Source organism: Sorex araneus, chromosome 2 (assembly GCF_027595985.1).
Source record: "Sorex araneus isolate mSorAra2 chromosome 2, mSorAra2.pri, whole genome shotgun sequence".
Classification (NCBI taxonomy): Eukaryota; Metazoa; Chordata; class Mammalia; order Eulipotyphla; family Soricidae; genus Sorex; species Sorex araneus.
The window spans coordinates 132,746,820-132,767,641 of NC_073303.1; the positions used below are offsets into that span (position 1 = coordinate 132,746,820).

Genomic DNA, 20,822 nt, shown 5'->3' on the forward strand with positions numbered 1-20,822 from the left:
GTGTGGGTTCTCCGTAGTGTGGGTTCTCCTGTGTCTTCATATGAATAATGACTAGGGTTTTTTAAAGTCATGATTATTCACCCTAATGTTTCTCTCCACTGTGAGGTTTCTTCTGTCAATTAAGAGGTAAAATTCTTCTTGGAGAATTCCTATCAGTGTGAGTTTTTATGTATTGAGCTAATGTTGAGTTATGAGTAGGAACTTCTCGTTATGATCTAGAAGGTTCTTTATAATATTCAGTCTCTACTTCAGAGAAATAGGAAACTTGAAGGGCTAATCCCCATGCATTTGTCTTTCTACACGTGAACTCTCTGCTAGTCTTCAGTTAAATCTATACTTAATATACATAATGTTTGCTCTCTTGCTTGTTCAGAATTTTCTTCTTTTGAATGCTTAACTATAGAGTTATTCTAGTTGATTTTACGGGGTGCAAGGAGCTTCTCAGGATACTCTCAGTGGTGTCCAGGAGGTTGTGAGGTGCCAGGGATTGTACCTGAGACTGTGGCATGCCAAGTATGCATCCCACCCTTTTGTGTATCCCTGTGGTCCTTCTAATTTTAAAACCTTATATTGCAGAAACTTGATTTATAAATACACTCACACAAATGATATGTAAAATTCACTTGGTTTATGCTAATTTCGCCATATATGCAAATATGTGAAAATTTAAGGACTTTAACTTCATTTATATTAACAAGCATAAATAGTAACGATGTATTTGCCAGCACTGTTTAAATATGGAGACTCAGAATTCATTCCCCAGACTTTACCTAACCATAACATTTATCTTGTTTCTTGCTGCAAATATCCTGCAGAGATTTTCAATGGGATATTAAGCTCCCCTTCAGTGTTCTTTGGGCTCAGGTCCAGGACACACACACATACAGGCATGAGCTCTACACTCCTACTGGTGTTTAAACCTGGACCTTAAGGGCAGGAAGATGGCACAGGGGCTGAGGCACTTGCCTGGCACTCAGTCTACCCAGTTGGTCCCCAAGCCCCACCGAGTGACCCCCAGATCCAGAGCCAGGAGGAGCCTGGGGGCTTTGGGTGTGGTGGGAAGTCTAGAAGACTGTGTCAGGCTGCCTTAGCGAGCCTCCTCTCTCTCCGGCACTCCTTGCTGTTTTCAAGTTTATGTCTGAGAGACGCTCTTCAGTGTCTCGGTCCCGCTGTATTCAGTAGTACTCCCCTTTCTGATGAAGTACCTGCAGTGCCCCAGGGCTCGAGCTCTGCCTGTTGGTGACATTGCCAAGCTCCAGCCTGTCTCACTGTTCCCATCTAAGCACATAGGCATGGGCAGCACTGCCCCCTCGGATCTCTCAGGCTCTGGAGATCGGGGAGCATGGCTGGAGAAGCCACTGGGCAGGGCAGCCGACCTGGATTCAATGTCCAGCACCCCATGGGCCGCAAACCTCTAGGAGTGATCCCTGAGCACCACCAGGTGTAGCTGAAAAGATGGATCTAGGGGCTGGAGTGATAGCAGAGCAGGTAGGGCGTTTGCCTTGCATGCAGCTGGCCTGGGTTCAATTTCTAGCATTCTATATGGTCCCCCAAGCACCACCAGGAGTGATTTCCTGAGTGCAAAGCCAGGAATAACCCCTGTGCATTGCTGGGTGTGACCCCCCCCCAAAAAAAACAGAAAAAAAGAAAAGAGGGATCTAAAGTCTGGTGACAGATGAAGGAGGGGGCCTCGAAGGCACATTAGTAGGGAGACCAGTATGCATTCGGCCTTTTTTTTTTTTTAATTGAATCACCATGTGGAAAGTTATAAAGCTTTCAGGCTTAAGTCTCAGTTATACAATGATTGAACACCCATCCCTTTACCAGTGCACATGTTCCACCACCAAGAACCCCAGTATACCTCCCCTCTCACCCCCCCACCTGTGTAGCTGATAATTTTCACTTTACTTTCTCTTTACTTTGATTACATCCAATATTTCAACAAAAAATTCATTATTATTGTTTGGAGTTTCCCCCCAAAAAAATCAGACCTGCTGAAAAGGAAGCATTTGATAATTTGTTTTCCATTGCTGAGAATGAAGAGATATCAGGTTTTGGATTTCTGTATTTTAGTATGTTAGTAATTAAGTCCAGGGAAATTTCTGCCAGAAATTGCATCATTGCAAGCTTGTACCTCTCTTTAGTGGTGGCATAAGATGGCAGTCACCACACCACTGCTGCTACCGTCGTGTCCCCCCCCCCCCAACTTCGGAAAGGAAAAGCCGAGAGAGAAAAAAGAGAGAAAAACCTTTTCCCTCCTGGGGCGGCATGGGGCCGTGGCTTAGTTCACAGTCTAGAGACATTTCTGGAAGAAGCTGCTGGTACCAAAAGTAGATAGGTGGCCCCCGGGATCATGGTCATTCAGCAACAGAGAGTCTGCACACGTGCAGCCACTTGAGTCACATCTCGGCGGAGAGCCGCATTCAGCACAGTTCAGGTCAGGGCTGGAGAGGCCTCTGAGGGAACTTTGCTTTTCCCGCTTTCCCTGGCTGGGGGTAAACTCCTCGAGCTACAAGCCTCGGCTTAGCGTCTGGAGTTTCAACTCTCGGTGGGCGTGACTGCTGGCATGTGCTTCCTTCCTGTGGGTGGGACCTGGGGCCTTGTGGGCTCTGGGTCACTCCCAGGCAGAGGCAGGACTGGCTGCTTCTCCGGGTGGCTGGGCTCCTGAGGAAGCATCTAGAAACAGGCACTGCCGAAGCGCCAAGACTTGACATTTAGGCTTCTTAAGATTCCTGATAGCCTCAGATAAACATCCTGCTTTTAGTTTTTGGTGGTCATTGCATAATGTTTGCCACATTACTTCTCTGAAGCTTTTACTTCCTGTCTCTATACTCGACCTGTTCGTAGGTCGCAGGCGTTAGATCTTGTTAGTGGGGACTAAATGTTCCTTTAGTATGCATCTTGCATCATCTCTCCTCTCTGCTTCCACACAGACATTCTCTTAATTTTTGTCTGTTTGGGGGTGGGGCACAGTACTCAGGTGGGTTGAGGGGACTGCCTCTGGAAGTGCTTAAGAGGAAGTGGGGTGCGTGGACCCCTGCCCTCCTTTGTACTCAGTACCCATCTGACTCTGAGACTCTTGCATGCTCAGTACCCATCTGACTCTCTGAGACTCTCCTGCGTGCTCAGTACCTGTCTGACTCTCTGAGACCCTCCTGCGTGCTCAGTACCCGTCTGACTCTCTGAGCCATCTGCTGGGCGCCTGTATAACTCCTAAAGGAAGTTTTCAATTGACTTCAAGTTTCCTTATTTTTCATTCTGATTTCCCTTAAAGCCCATGTCTCCTAGGAGATCAGAGATATAGTGCAAGGAGTCAGGTACTTGCCTTCATACGCTGCTAAAGTCTCCAGTGCAGTGTTCAGCCCTGTGTGTATGCTCTGCTGGGGGCAGAGCTGGGTAGACTCTGAGCACTGCTGGATGTGGCCCCACCCCACACTCCCCCCAAAAAAACAAACAAACAAAAAAAAAACAAGAAGTCGGCAGGAGTAGCCATGAACACCATCAAGTGTGGTGCCCCCCCCCAACAAATGCAAACAAGATTTCACCTAATTTCTTAAAGATTCATATTAGAAATGGAATTTTTGATTCCCCGGCACCATGTATGACCCCCAAGCCCAGCAGAAGTGATCCTTCAGAAACCACCAAAAAAAAAAAAAAGAGAGAAAACCAGGATTCCCTGTTTTATTTTTTCTCTTTAGTTGCATGGAGCATCATAAGCAAGGCCTTCCTCCGTGCCTTCATTAGTCAGTGGCCGTGCCGCCTCCTCGGCATAGCCTGCTTTTCACCACTGTCTGCCTGCAGCGGATACCTTATCTGCTGTCTGCGCTTCCTGTGTGTCATCTTCCATGTGTCTTCGCTTGCGCCCTCATTTTCCGTAACCGTCTCTGATATATCCAGGCCAGTCCACTAAACAGTTCCCCATGCCCTTGCTTATCTCCTGCTCCCATTTCCCACGTTTCCACCTGTGGTAATGATTTCATTTATGTGGGTGAACGCACACATCACGAGACATTCCTGCACACCGGAGGTATAGAAAAGATTAGCTTTGCCTTTACAGTTTTTTTTTGGTCCAGTATTAAAATATAGGACCCTATCTTTGAAAAAAAGCTTTTGTAGGAAAAGCATATGAAATAGTCAAAAATAGTCTTATGGTAAGTGAACAAGAGTGAGCCAGAACAATGCTGTGGCATAGCCCCACATCATGCTACGCTACACCAGAGCTACAGACTTAGACATTCAGGTATTCACACACACCTGGGGTCACTTTCCCACAGACCAGGGTCCAGAGGCCAGGCCGGCCCTGAGTGCGGAAATCCTTTCACCCGACATCGGAGTGCTGTGAAGACTGTTCGGAGCCAGTGAGGCAAGCCCTTCTCCGTGCGAGTTCCTCATGACCTTACCATAGCTCGTGGGACTCCTATTGCCTGTGTCAGCTCTCTCCAGGCCGCTCTTGCTGTGAGCTGTCGGAGCCCAGTGTGCGTGGACAGAGACCGGGGACCCGTTTGTCCATAGTAACTTGAGAGACTGGCTATGTGGAAACCCAGAGAGTTCCAGGGTCCCTAGAGTGATCATTCCAGGTAGATGCGAGTGGACAAGACGTCCAGTGTCATCCTACATCCTGTTTGGCTAGAAATTTTTGAGGAAGGGAATATTGTTGGCAAGTGGGAACAGAGGAAAGTATGGACACAAAAAATTCTTGGCTGGGGCCTCCGATCAGTTGTAGAGCACCTTCTTTGCATGTGTAAGGCCCTGGGTTTGATCCCCAGCATTTCCCTTCCCCCCCCCCAAAAAAAAAAACCAGAAAATAAATAGGCTGTTGTTCAGATTTCTTCTCAGAAGCATAGAGTCCCCGCCCACACTGTCACCAGGCTGATGGCAGGCGCAGTTTCTCTTAACTGAGGGCTACAGTTAAACAAGACCTAATTGGCTCTGCAGTTTGCCTCTCACACCTTTGCATTGACCTTTGTCTTTTCTTTCGAAACTGGACTTTCTAATTCACCTGATTCCCAGGCCCTTGGTTATTTTCTCATATAAAAAATGCTTGGGATTTCTAGGTGATTACAAGCAATTTTTTAAATGAATTACAGTCACTTATGACTGAGCTTCAGGCTCACAGTGCTCTAGCAGTGTCTTCCCCTCTGCCACCTCCCTTTTGTGTCCCCATTTCCCTCCCGTTCCTACGCCAGCCTCGTGGCAGGCACTACTTTGTCTCTTCCCCTCCTTTTAGACACCGTGGTTTTTTACAGTACTGTTCCCGGGAGGGTGTGGTGTATGTCACTTTGCCTCTTCTCAGCACCAGTCCTCATCCGGAGTGACCGCTGCCCTCCATCATGTCACGGGGCGCCTGCCCTGCCCTGTCTCTGCCACAGTGGCAGCCTTCCCGCTGCAGACCAGCTCTCCGTGGCTGTCTCCGTTTGCTGCCTCGGGCAGTTGCTGTCCCTACTCTGTCTCTCTGTACCCCGCACCTGAGAGAGATCATTCTGTCTGCCCCTGTCCCTCGCCCTTTGACTCGCTTCACTCAGCAGGTACTCTTTTGACCCTCCATGGAGCAGCAGACCACATGATGGCATCTTCCTTATGGCCAAGTAGTAGTCCATCGTGGAGATGTACCACAGCGTCCTTACCCCTCACCTGTTCTTGCACTTGGTTTGTTTCCGGAGTTTGGCCTGGCTGATCTCTTGAGCCTCTGGGCTTTGTCCCTTGATAGTCTCTTTTGAGTATACCCTAACCTTAAAGCGTTGTCTTCGGAGTTCTGATTTTTTGTCTGATCTGACCGTGTTGTTATATTCTACACTGAATGTAAAATACGTTGAAAGTAATTAGTCCTGGTCCTGATCCTTAACTCAAAAGTTCTAGTCTCATATAAATGAGATCTACGTTTGATCTCCTTCATCAAAGATAAACGGAAGTCATTGGGTTTGTCTCCTTTCCAGCCTCCCTATAAGCTGTGTCTGTGTATGTTACTCCCACTTGGAGCCTGAGTGCGGGGAGTTAAACCCAGGGCTCCTGACTGTATATACTTCAACCCACTGAGTTTGAACCCATTAATTTGAAAATTTAAAAAAATCTGTCTTGTCTGTATTTCTACCTCTTTCTGATTTTTTCTTTCTTTTTTAAAAATTTAATTTAATTTAATTTTTTATTAGTGAATCACCGTGGGGTACAGTTACAAACTTGCGAACTTTCGTGTTTGCATTACAGTCATACAGTGATTGTTTACACATCCCTCCACAAGTGCCCATTCTCCCCCACCAATGATCCCAGTATCCCTCCCACCACTCCCACCCCACCCCCCACCACCCAACCCCACCTCTGTGGCAGGGCATTCCCTTTTGTTCTCTCTCCTTTGGGGTGTTGTAGTTTGCAATAGAGGTATTGAGTGGCCATCGTGTTCGGTCTGTAGTCTACTTTTGGCACGATTCTTTCAACCCGAATGGGTCCTCCCAACATCGTTTACCTGGAGTTCCCTTCTCTATCTGAGCTGCCTTTCCCCCCTAGCATGTGAGGCCGGCTTCCAAGCCGTGGAGCAAACCTCCTGGTCCTTATCTCTACTACTCTTGCTACTCTTGGGTGTTAGTCTCCTATTCTGTTACTTTATGTTCCACAGATGAGTACAATCTTTCTATGCCTGTCCCTCTCTTCCTTTTTTTTAAAAAAAATTTTTTTAATTTTTTTATTAGTGAATCATCGTGGGATACAGTTACAGATTTACAAACTTTCATGCTTGTGTTTCAGTCATGCAGTGATCAAGTGCCCATCCCTCCACCAGTGCCCATTCTCCACAACCAATGATCCCAGTATCCCTCCCCTATCCCTACTCCCTTCCCCCCACCCCACCCTGCCTCTGTGGCAGGGCATTCCCTTTTGTTCTCTCTCCTTTTGGGTGTTCTAGTTTGCACTAGAGGCATTGAGTGGCCATTGTGTTCGATCTGTAGTCTACATTCGGTTCGCATCTCCCAACCCAAGCTGTTCCTCCAAATACCATTTACTTGGTGTTCCCTTTTCTATCTGAGCTGCCTTTTCCCCCAGCATTTGAGGCTGGCTTCCAAGCCATGGAGCAAACCTCTCCTGGTCCTTATCTCCACTATTCTTGGGTGTTAGTCTTCGATTCTGTTACTTTATATTCCACAGATGAGTGCAATCTTTCTATGTCTCTCCCTCTCTTTCTGACTCATTTCACTTAACATGATACTTTCCATGTTGATCCACTTATATGCAAATTTCATGACTTCATCTTTTCTAACAGCTGCATAGTATTCCATTGTGTAGGTGTACCAATGTTTCTTTAACCAGTCATTTGTTCTTGGGCACTCGGGTTTTTTCCAGATTTTGGCTATTGTAAACAGTGCAGCAATGAATACACACGTGCAGATGTCTTTTCTGCTATACTTTTTTGCCTCTCTGGGATATATTCCCAGAGTGGTATTGCTGGGTCAAATGGGAGTTCAATTTCTGATTTTTTGAGAGTTGTTCATACTGTTTTCCAAAAGGGCTGAACCATTTGGCATTCCCACCAGCAGTGAAGAAGAGTCCCTTTCTCCCCACATCCATGCCAACACTGGTTGCTTTTGTTCTCTTGGATGTGGGCCAGTCTCTGTGGTGTGAGAGGATATCTCATTGTTGTTTTGATCTGCATCTCCCTGATGATTAGTGATGTAGAGTATTTTCTCATCATGCCTTTTAGCCATTCGGATTTCTTCTTTGAGAAAATTTCTGTTCATTTCATCGCCCCATTTTCTGATGGGATTGGATGTTTTCTTCTTGTGGAGTTCAACCAGTGCCTTGTGTATTCTTGATATCAACCCCTTCCCTTTCTGAGTTTTCTGGTTTCTATATTCAGTTTAAAAGTTGGAGGGCTAGAGCGATAGTACAGTTAGGAGGGCATTTGCCTTGCACGCAGCAGATCTGGGTTTGATCCCCAACAACTCATATGGCCCCTAAGCACTGCAGGAGTTATTCCTGACCTGAGTGCAGAGCCAGGAGTAGCCCCCCAGCATCGAAATTAAACAAAAACAATAGAAGTTGACTTATGTGCCTTTGTACAGATTTATATAGATCTAGAATTTCAAATATAGGGACCCCAGACTTTTAAATAGATAACACCCAAAATCAGCTGGGTATCCTGTCTTTCCTGTCCGTAACAGGGTCACGGGAGAGGTGAAGCACACCCTCACCAACACGGTGGTGTGTAGAGTGCAAGGGGAGTGGAACAGTGCTCTGGAGTTCACGCACAGCAGCGGAGAGACCAAGTATGTGGACCTGACTAAGTTGGCAGTGACAAAGAAGAGAGTCAGACCGCTGGAGAAGCAGGACCCATTCGAGTCCAGGTACGTCGCCTTCCGTCCATCCAGGAGAGACTCAGGGCTCGGCACTCCCGCCAGGCCTCCCTGTAGCTCATAGCTCAGGTCAGTTGCGTGGGCGTGCAGCCTCCTCTGTAAGGGAAGGATGGATGGCGTTGGTACTCGAACCTGCCCTGGCCGTGGCATCCTCGCACAGTAATACTGCCCACGTTAGGAAAATCACACATTTCCAATAACCAAAAGCCTAGGGTCTGGAGAGAGCACAGTGGGCACATGGCTGCCCGGAGTTAACCCCAGCTCCGACTGTCCCTCAAGCCCTGAGCACAGCCAAGTGTGGCGTGAGGCCCCCCCCAGGAAACTATGAATAATGTTCAGCAGGAAATTATTTATTCCCTTCCTAAAGCCACTTATAAATAGCAACAAAAAGACAGGTGCCCCAGGAGAAGAATGTGCCAAGAGGAGCCCAAGAGAGATTAGTGGGTGAGGTGCTTGTCTTGCAGACAGCTGACCCAGATCTGACCCCTGGCAGGATCCTGCCAAGAGTGATCCCAGAATATCTCCAAGTGTGCTCCCACCCCCAAGAAAAGAATGAAAAATGGTCAAAGAACACAAGTAGTTCACAAAATAGGAAAAATTAATAGCCTAGTGAAGAAATGAAAATAACTGAAAATTAGAATTAATAAGAAATACAAATTAAACAAGTTAAAACAAAATTTTAATACCTCTTTTGGGGGGAAAGGATATGCAAATTGACATTTTTATGTCACTAGTTAGAAGATAAACTGATATGCTCTTTAAGGGTGTTATGGTAATAGTCTTATGTCTCTAAGGGGAGTGAGAGGAATCTCTGTGTTACGAAGATACAATCTCCCAAAAAGCATTGACAGAATTTCACTTTTGAGAGAAGTTTGGGTTTGAGATAGGAAAGAGACGTTCCACAAACTTCCCTTTTACACCTCTTAAAAACAAAGGAGGGGCTGGAGCAATAGCACAGCAGGTAGGATGTTTGCCTGGCACTCGGCCGACCCGGGTTTGATCCCCGGCATCCCATATGGTCCCCCAAGCACCGCCAGGAGTAATTCCTGAGTGCAGAGCCAGGAGTAACCCCTGAGCATCGCTGGGTGTGACCCAAAAAGAAAAAAAAAATTATTTAAAAAGTGTTTGGGCCACCTCCAGTGGTACTCAGAGCTTATCCTGGCTCAGTAATCACTTCTGGCAGGGCTCAGGATACTATATAAGGTGCTGGGGATAGAACCTGGGTCTGCCACATGCAAGGCAAGTGCTCTACCCACTGTTGTTCTTGCCCTATTTTTTTTCCCTTTAATTTATTTTATTGAATCACCATGTGGAAAGTTACAAAGTTCTCAGGTTTATGTCTCAGTTATACAAAGCTTAAACACCCGTCCTTTTACCAGTGCCCATATTCCACCACCAAAAAAAAAAACCCAAAACCCAGTACACCTCCCACCCCCCCACTCCCCCACCCCCACCTGCATAACTGATAAAATTCACTTCATTTTCCTCTTTACCTTGATTACATTCCATATTTCAACACAAAACTCACTATTGTTGTTGGGGTTTCAACACAGAACTCACTATTCTTCTTGGAGTTTATCCCCCCAAAATACAGCCCTATTGACAAGGAAATATTTGATAATAGTTCTCCACTAATGAGAATTTAGGATTTCTGTGTTTTAGTAATTAAGTACATGGAGATTTAAGTGGGAAATTTTATCATTTCCCTTCCTGGGGCAGCATAAAGCAAAAGCTTAGTTCACAGTCTGGGGACATGGCTGCAAGCACTTGCTGGGAGCAGAAGTACTCTAGCTGGCTCTGGATCTTGGTCGTTCAGCAGCAAAGCGGCCATGCAAACGCATGGCCACCCGGGTCGAATCTCGGCAGAGCTCGAGCCGGAGCCGGCACCGGCCCCGGCCCAAGACTGCCCAAGCGGCCCGCTGTTTCAAGTTCAAAACACACTTTTTTTTCCCGAGCCACCAAGTTCATACCTGTTCAAACATCCATAAGATGGCGTACGCCACGATGCTTCCCCCCAGAGGGAAGAAAAAACAAGGAGGAAGGATATTTCCCCCCTTAGCCGACGTGGGGCAAAAGCTTAGTTCACAGTCTGGGGACATGGCTTGGAGCACTTGCTGGGAGCAGAAGTAATCTAGCTGTCTTGCCCTATTTTTAATTTAAAAGAAGTGTACCTTGGGCTGGAGCAATAGCACAGTGGGTAGGGCATTTGACCCAGGTTCGATTCCCAGCATCCCATATGGTCCCCCGATAAATTTTTTGCTTTTTGGGTCCCACCCAGCGATGCACAGGGGTTACTCTTGGCTCATGCACTAAGGAATCACCCCTGGTGGTGCTCGGGGGAATATACAGGATGCTGGGAATTGAACCTGGGTCAGTCTCGTGCAAATGCCCTACCCGCTATGCTGTCACTCCAGTCCCTAAAAGAAGTACCTTTAGCCGCAGCATCCTGGACATTAAATATTTAAATGGGATAGTATTAGGCTTTGTGTGATGGTTTTTCCTTTTTTTTCTAACAATAAGCATGAAGTTTATAGGTTTGGTATAGAAATTAAAGTGTTTCATTTTACTGTTTTTAGAATGTCAGTTATGGCTTTTTAAAAAAAGAATATTAAGTGATTTTCTGATTTCAGACAATTATGGAAAAATGTGACAGACTCTCTGAGGGAATCCGAAATTGATAAGGCCACCGAACATAAGCGAACCCTGGAAGAGCGCCAGAGGGCCGAAGAAAGGCACCGGGCAGAAACAGGCACAGCCTGGAAAACCAAATATTTTATCAGAGAGGTATGCCCTGTGTGTCTTCAGACCAAAACCCAGTACTCCTCCACGAGAATCTTTGCTTACAAAGGTCTTCATTGAATTTTCTCTCTATGTCTTTCTGAAAGTCTAGCTCACCACATACTCTCAACAATTTGTCAGAGTGAAAAGTTTGCCACAGTTCAGATAAAGTATAATTTGGGAGTATAATTTGGGAATGGGGCAATGCCCCTAAGGGTTAGCGCACGTGCTTTGCATGTGGGTCTCTCAGTCTGGTTCTCCAGCACTATGTGACTACCCAAGCAGTGTGGGCAAGACAAAGCAACTGTACACACAAGGGCTGCCATCATCTCCAGCCATAGTCATACAATATGTATTGTATGACATATTTCCCTTTGTGCTTCACTGAGACTCTTTACTTCTGAAGATCTGGATTGGTTTGGTTTTTGGTTTTTTTTGGTGGCCCACACCCAGCAGTGCTCAGGACTTACTTCTGGCATTGGAAGACCGTATGGGGTGGCAGGGATCAAACCCCAGTTGGCCATGTGCAAGCACGCGCCCTACCCTCAGTATTAATGCTCTAGCCCCATGAAGACCAGCTAATTGTGGCGGTGATACCACACCAAGGAAAGCATCTTCTTCCCGAAACTATGTCTCTATCCCTGGAGACCACATTTTAAGTGAGACTCAAGAAATTTATTATCTTCTCAAATAACAGTGAAATAAATAGAATAGCAACATTTAAAGGAAAAAGAGTGACATGGTGGTGTTCATTCTGAAGTTTTGACCATTATAATAATGGTTTCAATATATGCTTATCACTTTAGAAGTATGTTTGCTTTTGTGGGGGAGGAGGGTTTTCTTATTGTTGGTTTTGGTCTGGCGTCATGCCTAGCAGTGCTCAGGAGCTGTTTCTGGCTTTGTGCTTATAAAAGAAGCCTTTTATCTATAGCAGATTGTATTGAAATCAGATGTGTTCAGTTTGAGACCCAGCTCAAACTGGGTCTCAAAAAATGACTAAAAAATGTATGTTTTATTTAGCTCCTCTGACTTGTTTGTTATTGTTTTTGTTTGTTTGGGTTGGGCTGGGGCCTCACTCACTCCAGACCCTGGGCTGGGGCCACACCCACTTTCTCCTGACCCTGCACTCGGTTGGCCACATGCAAGGCAGGTGACCTGTCCAGTGTATTCTGGCTCTGTGACCTCAGTGTTCTGACCTAACTTATTGGTAAATTTGGGCCCAAGCCATAATACACTGGGTAGGGAAGGCACTTGCCGTACATAGAGCTGACCTAGCTTCCACCCCCAGCACCCTGTACAGTCCTTAGAGCCCACCAGGAGTGACCCCTGGGTACAGAGCCAGAAGGAAGCCCTGAGCACCACTGGTTGTGGCTCCAAAACCAAAAAATATATACATTTTAAAATTTAATTTAGAAAATTAAAATGTGGGTAAATATACAGATGGTGCACTGAAGATGCTCGACCTTATTTTGGGTGAAGCTGGACAGATTGCTTCACGTGTGTGAAATGAGACAGTCACCTGACAGGCCTCCAATTCTCATACTAGTGGGCAGGTTGTGGCATTTTGGAGAATAGTATAGGTGCTGAGAACTCTCAGACAGGTAATTTATCACAATAAGTCCAATGGCTGCTGTTGTTGGAGAGTGTATTCCGACACTTACAAAACAGCAAGGAGGACTTTATTAAAAGCTATTATAAAGAAAAGAAAACCGAATGGAGTGAGAGGGAGGAGAGAAAGATGAGAAGCAACGAAGGGAGGGGCCCGAGATTCAGGTGCATCAGTGTGAAGGCTCCTGCTAAAGACCCAGACCAGGAGATGCAAACCTGAACAAGGTGCCTGTGAAGAGGCAGTTGGGCAGGGGGCGGAGGGAGGGAGGCTGACGCTGGGGATGTGCCCCCTATGTCTAAAACTCAACTATGAATAACTTTGTAAATCACAGTGCTTTAGTAAAATTTTTTAAAAAGCTCTTATAATAGATTGAACTTAACTTTGAGTATAGAGACAAGTGAGGATTTATAGTCAGTGGCAAGGAATTACCCAAATTACCAAGGAATTTAAGGACCAGAATGATAATACAATGGGTACTTTTGCCTTGCATGCAGCTGACGCCTGGGTTTGTATCCCTCACACTCCATGTGGTCCCCCAGCCATGCCAGGAGAGATTTCTAAGCACAGAGCCAGGAGTAAGCCCTGACCACCGCTGGGTGTGGTCCCTCTTAAAATTTTTTTTTCACTGAAAAATTTGATTGTTTATCTAGGGAATTCTGTGTTTGCGATTTATCGGGATTCACTGCTAACATTGCACTCGGCAGCCCATGGACAATGCCTTATCAAGAAGAGAGCCTGAGCTATCTTAGAAAACTAGAAAATGGGCCTTATCTGTGAGCTAGATCATTAGTGCTCGAGTCTTTTGGAATAAGGTAGGGTAACCACACAAACATGGCTTTTAAACTATATGCAGTAAACTGGAGGAGACACGGGTAGAGCTGGTGCCGTGGGTGAGGGGCCTGTCTTGTGCGCAGCTGGCAGGGCCCAAGCTCCAGCACTGAGTGTGGTCCCGGAACACCGTGCTGCAGCCCAGAAGCAGAAAGGGGAGCCAAGGAGCAGAGGTTCCCATTTGGTTTCCCGTAGTGAACAATGAGCGCTGACCTGAGCTCAGGCTTGCCATTCTTGCTTCCGTGAGCCTCCCTACATCAGTGCTGCAGCTGCACCAGCTCGCTGCCTGGCAGAGCTTGGGGAACGCGCAGTCTGCAGTGCTTGTCACAGCCAGCAGAGCATTGCAGGTGAGGTTTCCAGCGGGAAAGGCTCATGGGGCACAGATCCCTCCTCCCAGACCTGAACTTCTCACTAAGTTTATCCAAAGCTATGCGTTGTCTGATGTCTCAAGCACGGACTTTTTTTCTTGGTGCTTCCAGGAAATGAACCCACAGAACTTTTCCCTGCACAAAAGCTCCTGTTGTCAAATCTGAGCACAGAATTTTATTTCAGTGGAAGTATTGTTTCTAGTTTTGGTCACTGATTCGGAAGCTATTAGACGATTGATTCTTTGATTTATTTTCTCCTTGTTTCAGGGAGATGGCTGGATTTACCACAAGCCCCTTTGGAAAATAATTCCAACCTCACAACCAACAGAGTGACATGTACTGTCTAAGACTCACCAAAGGAGCTTCTCTGTTTACCCCCCCTCCCAGAATGGAGTCATTGCACTGAGTGACCTGCTTCCTGATTGCACAGACAAAAACTAGGTAACCCTGAGTGTCGCTGCTGGACATCTGCAGGATTGCGCAAGACCAAAGTGTCGGAGAAGCACGATGGGCCTCGCTCCAGCTGCTCGTGTGCTGTGAGCAGTGTCAACTTGAACCTTTACCTGAGTTATTCGGTGATTAACCTTTTATCCATTCCTGCTCCTAATGCTAAGTTTAATTCCCCTATTTTTGCTTGGGGGCAGCTGATATATACAGCAGTGAGAAAGAGGTTTTGATTTCTTTGTAGTGAAAAATGAGGCCTGTGTCAGAATTTGTGCTTTGCTTTTTCTCAGTAACTGAAGTGTTCACTACTCTTATAAACAAACAGGAGGAGCAGGAGGAAGATGACCCAGAGATGGATTCAGCCATTGTGCCTGAAATCAGTGTTAAAAAAAAAAATCAACCTAGTGGTAGTAACAAGGCATTCTGTTCCTTCAAAAAGACTGCGTCCATGTGTTCAAGGAACTTATTCATATTCCACCTCTGTTGGGACTCTTTTAAAAACATGTTTATAAATTAATTAGAGTTATAACCATGAAGAATTTTTCTTCTGAGCATTTTAATATACTTGAAAACAACATCGACTTGAAAGATTTCAGAACAATTTTCAATAGCTAGTTTTATTAAATATCACACTCAAGAGACACTTTATAAAAACGTGTTCATGTCAATATGAGAAAATTTAGGCCTTTCTGAAGAACTGAGGCATTAAAGAACAGCAAATATTAAAAGATCGAATGGTTACTTTCTTCTTCTTATCTTGTTTTTTCACTTATAGGTTGATATCCAGTATTATGTGCTATCCTTCTGGATAAATATGCTTTACCTTACCTCTGATTGTTCAGAATTTAAAACAGCTATTCATACTTGTCAGTAATTCAGGAGTTCTATACATGAGTGATCGCATGTAAGGACGGTATGGGATGGGTGCGGGGTGGGGGGTGGCTCTTGGTTTCTTTTTTTTTCCCCAAGGAAACTCAAATGCTGAATTAAGTATGAAATTGAACACTATCAGGATATAAAAGATATCAGGAAGTTGCATTCAGGTACAGATATTTTTTAAAAATAAGTATTTTACTGAGATTGAAGAATTGCTGGCAATTAAGAGAATAGTGCTAATTATGGTTTTCATCATTCATTCAAGTATTTATTGAGCACCTACATAGGGTGCTCAGCACTTGTTACTGCAAGCTACCTTAATTTTTCAAGCGTGGTGCCTTACTCTGTCCCTTCTGCTGTGTCTTCCAATCAGTGTGTATCATATAATGTATTCACCAGCCACTGTGGGTGGCTGCATCTGTTCCACCATCAAAAGAAGCTTAAGCTTTGTACTCTGGTTAATTGTGTTCTATTGAAGGGGTTAATAGGATGAAAGAGAAGACAATTTTGTCAACGAATTGTAAATTATAAGAAAACAATTGGTGTACGTACAACCATTTTAATGATTCCCTTGTTCATTTTTGCTGTGAAACGCACTGAAAAATCTCAAAATGAAGTATAGTTTATGTGTTGAAAAGATTGAAAAATAATAAAACTAAGGAACAATAAGGTTTTTGTCTGTTTCTGTGAATAGAAATAAAAGTTTGTATTTTAAGAAGTTATGTTTAGTGGAGTCATTGCCCTGTTCATTTAAGAGGGACATTTTATCTTTAAATTCCTTATTTTGGGGGCAGGGGAGGCGGGTGTCAAGCCCAGTGGTGTTAGGGATTAAACCTGGGGCTCCTAAGGGGGGAGCCACAGCCCTGTCTTGAACCGTTTCCTTGTCCCTTCTTCTTAGGTTCTTACTCTCAGGGCCACAGAGATGGCTCAAAGGGCTACTGTCCAGACTAAGCATGCTGCAGATGGGGTGGTTCCTGGCAACACATGGTCTCCCCAAACAGTGAGCTTGGAGTAACAGCGTTGTCATGGGGCACAAATACCGAAAGGAAAAAAGCCTAGGTTCCGGAGTGTTGGGGTCTCAGCAACCAGCCTGAGACCCTGGTCAAATCCCCTGCCCTTAGAAGCAGGAGCAGGCTCTCTTCAAAAAGGGCCCTAAGGCCCTGTGCCAGCACTCCACCCAGAAGGCCGCCCTGGTAGAGGAGATAATGGGATGAAACCTGAAAGTCACCACTTGTCTGAGCTAACATACCCAGCCTTGAGAAGTGGGCAACATAAATCATTAGCTAACATCTGTAAAGGGCCCAGCAGAATGTTTACGTCAAGAGTTGATAACCAGGTGTCCATAGTATCCACGCCGCCCTGAAATTTGACTACAAATATCAGTGTGTGAGAGCCAATAAAATGAGAGTTGCTTGACCTCCAACTCTCCCCCCTCTGCGTGGTTCTTTCTCGGTGGCGGCGGTGGGGTGACCAAGGTGCGCAGAGGGGCAGGGCAGAGGCTTCTCCCCTTCCCACTCCCTCTCCTATAGGGAGTAAATCCAGTGGCTGGGGGATCATACTCCAGTTTGCCAGGGTCTACTGGCCAGGACCCTGACACCGGAGAGTCCAGTGGGTAGGGGCCTGCCTTGCATGCGGCTGACCCAGGTTCCATCGCCGGCATTCCTTATGGTCCCCTGAGCCCACCAGGAGTGATTGCTGAGTGCAGAGCCAGGAGGAACCACCGAGCATGTTAGGTGTGGCTAAAAAATAAAAGCCCCAAGTTACATTATTATCTTTAGGACTCCGGGGGAAATGAGGGAGCAAATTAAATAAGAATTTTTAGGGCTGGATAAACAGTACAGCAGGTAGAGCACTTGTCTTGCCCTCAGAGCAGCTGATCCTGGTTCAATTCCCAGCATTCCATACTGTCCTCAGCGCACCACCAGTAGTAATTTCTGGGTGCAGAGCCAAGAGTAACCTTTGATCATCACTGCGTGTGATCGCCCAAAAAATTTTTTTAGGGGCTGGAGATAGCTCAGCGGATAGGGCGTTTGCCTTGCACACGGCCGACAGAGCAATAATATAAAAGGAAACTAGTGTGGCAGAGAATATAGCTGGTAAGGTACTTGTCTTGCATTTGCCAGGCCCAGTGCTGACTTTGGTACCACATACAGCCTCTGGAGAACCACCATTTGTCCTCTCTGAGCAGAGCCAGCTGTGACACCCTCGTCTGACACCCACATCCCCCACACGGTCACCACAAAAATAAACTAGAAACTCTTGGATTCTTTGAAACAAGGACTTCTGACTTGTTCTTATGTGTCTTTCTCTTTTGAGGTCCCATCTTTTTCATTTTAATAATACTTCCCCCCAGAGAATAGGATTATTTTTTAAGAAGCTCAAAACTGGATGCAACAGAATATTCTAGCCCATGAATTTAGGCTCTTATTATTTTTTAACCATGTAGTGACTTGCCACCCTGTATATCTTCTGCCTTATGTTTGTGTTTTAGTCCCACTCCAATTTATTGCATTTGAATAGACATTAAGCCCCAAGGATTCAGATGTGTACAGGGTAGTGTATGATATCTGTGGGGTCCCGCCCTTTCCAGCAGGGAGGACCCTTCGTGGGGCTAAGGAGGGGACACAGCTGAATGAACAGACGCAGAGCCAGGAGGAGGAGGAGGAGGGAGAGAGAGAGTTTATTCTACTGCAGTTACAATACTTATACCTCTCTGCTGGGAGGAGGTGGTATAGTATGCATGCTTGGACCCCCATAGGAACAGTAGTAAAATGCAGATCAGGCATGGGCATCGGCTAGTGAGAAACAAATGGCGAAATGATAAGATCAGTAAGGTCAGCAGTGGTGACCTTGTTACAGGAATCCCAAGTAAGCCTCCACTTGACTAGAAGATAAGAGCCAGGCTTGTAAAATGGCTCCCTACAACTCCCCCTGTTTTGTTTCAAATTAAATGTGGTCAGGGGAGGCATTGTCCGGTATGCCTTGTGACACAAAGACTCCACTTTTGTAGGGAGAGGAGGGAAGTGATAAGTGGAAAGGAAAAAACAGTAGGAGTAACGCGCTCAAGAGAGAACTCGGGCTTCTCCAAGGGTGGAGGAAGCTCTACACACATCCTAGCACTGGACACGAAAGCATGAAAGTACACATCTCAAGGGGGGAGATACGGCGACACATGTGCTCGGGCACTACATATGCTCGGCCACGTGGGCACAAGCAGCACATGGGCTCAGGCAGCATATGCACGCACTTCCTTTGTTCAAGGTGGCCTTTATAGGGTTTCTTCAACCTGCCCCCACGTGGGGCTTCTTCCCAGGTAAAAGTCTGTTGCTAAGGAGGTTACCAGGGAGGTTGGGAGTGGTGATGGTCTTCTTTAGGCTGGATCACATTTTAACCAGATTAAGGGAGAGGTCCAGGGAATTGGAAGAACTTCGTGGGGAGGGGTCCAACCTCCTCAGGTCTGCTGAAGGTCTTATCAGGTCTGTTTTCTGCATCCACAGGGTGGATCAGTCTCAGGATTCTCCTTCCCAGAGACTTTGTTAATCTGTTTCATTGCCAAGGGCCTTTCCCTATCTACCTGCCTACATCATATTCCCCCCCTAGAGATTTCACCACCTTAAATCTTTAAGGGGAAAATGGTCGGCGGTCCATCTTCTGAAGCTGCTTCATACTGACAGAGGGGCGCAGACCCTGCCTGCACAAGGGGTGAAATCTCATGCTACCTTAGTTTTAATGGGCCCCAGGCAATGAACTGGCTGGGTTCCTGAAGTTATCTGAAAGAAAAGATCAGATCAATTAGATTGAGGGATGGCACTTTGAAATGATTAGACCCTGGTGTTGTGTAAAATCCTTCTGACCTAGTAAGGACAGAATAGTTTGCTATCTTAAGAACGTAAGAGTTAAAGCAACAGAAACCAAAGCAACATAATGCTATACCCATTTCTATCATAAAAACAATGGAAAGGAATAACTGCTTTACCCATGGTTGATAGAAAATGACTTCTAGTGGCATAGAAACACCAAGCTACTTCTCAGATTGGAAAAGCTATCCATCCACTGAAGCTATCAATTGGAACCAGTAGGTATCTATATATTGAATATGAGCGTTTGATCATTTGCATGTCAAACTGCCAATCCTCTCCTTGGTAAATTCCTTGAAGTTACAAGTGTTAGGAAAGGAGGCCCACGATTCATTAATGAAACAGAAAGCACAGTTCTGAGTTCCTTCCCATGAAAGATGGCTTTCACTAGTGTGGGAAGCTTAGTGCAACCCTTTATCTATCAATTTCCTTTTGAAAACCTTGTTCCAATGCCTATTGTTCCTCTTTTGTAGAGTATCTTAGATGAGTATTCTCTGGATGGGGTATTAATCCCATGATGGAACGAGAATTAAGAGCTGTTAAAATTCTAGTTCTCTCCAAATGACTGTGTTCATAGAACTAAAAGTGAATACTTAGATGTCCACTCTTGGCACTGTAGCCAATTGATAGGTTGGGGGAAAGCAATTAATTCTGCACTTTGAGCTGAGGTTTCCCCCACTAAAGCTCTGGCTTCCGATTCCCTGGTCAGACTAGTGACAGCATGTTCAACATTGAGTCCCAAAGACTAGGCTGCTTACTTTACAGTCAGCAAAACACATTTTACCTGAATTACTCAAAAGGGATACCTTTTAGATCAAGATTAGAATACATTTACTAGATCACTCTGTAGAATTTGAATCTGATTCTTTAAAAAGCAAGTTACAGAAACATGGTTTTCTCTCCACCTTCATTTTAAAATTTGCCTGATGGCTTAACAAATCTGACTTGTTCTTTTGCATAAATACAGCAAGTTTGGAGAACTCTCCATTTGGGGTACCCCACTATTTACTGAGAAGTCCTGGGGGTTGGCTAAAGACAGGAGGCACACCAATAATGGCATTAATTCTATGTGGCACATCAGAGTTACCCAGGCCTGGCCAAAAGTGTCCCATAATGAACTGGATGGCCTCAAGTCTTCAGGTTGAACTGGAGGTGGCCTTGGGCCTCATTTTCCATAGATGCATTCTGGCAGAAAGGAGTCCATCCCCTCCCTTCCTCAGGGCTGAAAGAGATCCTGATTTCCAGGGTTTTTCTTGATGCTGAGAGTAGGCCCAGGCTGTGTCAGTCACACAGATCCCCGGATTTCTCATTTTCCATAGCAGTGATGATTTCCATTCTTTCCTTGAGCCAGCCGGCCTCTAGGGTCTCCCTGAGGTTTGTAGGGTACTTGAAACAGTACCTGTTAAATACCTGCTCCTGTCATTTAGACCAATCCCTTGACTCTTTCCCTGAAAGAGGGCTTTGGGGTTCCATAATTGATTTTCCTGTCTACATGAGGGGTAGACCCTATTACAGAGAGGAAAGACTTTAATCTGGATTTATGCAAATCAACATAGTGCTATGAAGCATCAAAAACATACTGAAGGTAGGGGCTGGAGCAATAGCACAGCGGGTAGGGCGTTTGCCTTGCACGCGGTCAACCCAGGTTCGATTCCCAGCATCCCATATGGTCCCCCGGGCCCCGCCAGGAGTAATTCCTGAGTGCATGAGCCAGGAGCAACCCCTG

General features: G+C 45.7%; 1 protein-coding gene across 1 annotated transcript in view; it reads left to right on the forward strand.

Annotated features, from left to right (window-relative positions):
- The window catches only part of OSBPL11 (oxysterol binding protein like 11), a 76,686-nt gene extending 60,729 nt beyond the window's left edge, over nucleotides 1–15,957 (forward strand). The window contains exons 11-13 of the mRNA XM_055128858.1: nucleotides 8,145–8,327; nucleotides 10,967–11,120; nucleotides 14,187–15,957. Of these exons, the coding sequence (XP_054984833.1) occupies nucleotides 8,145–8,327; nucleotides 10,967–11,120; nucleotides 14,187–14,252 (403 nt within the window). The 3' untranslated portion in view covers nucleotides 14,253–15,957. The remainder of the gene's footprint in view (nucleotides 1–8,144; nucleotides 8,328–10,966; nucleotides 11,121–14,186) is intronic.
- Nucleotides 15,958–20,822: the final 4,865 nt, after the last annotated feature.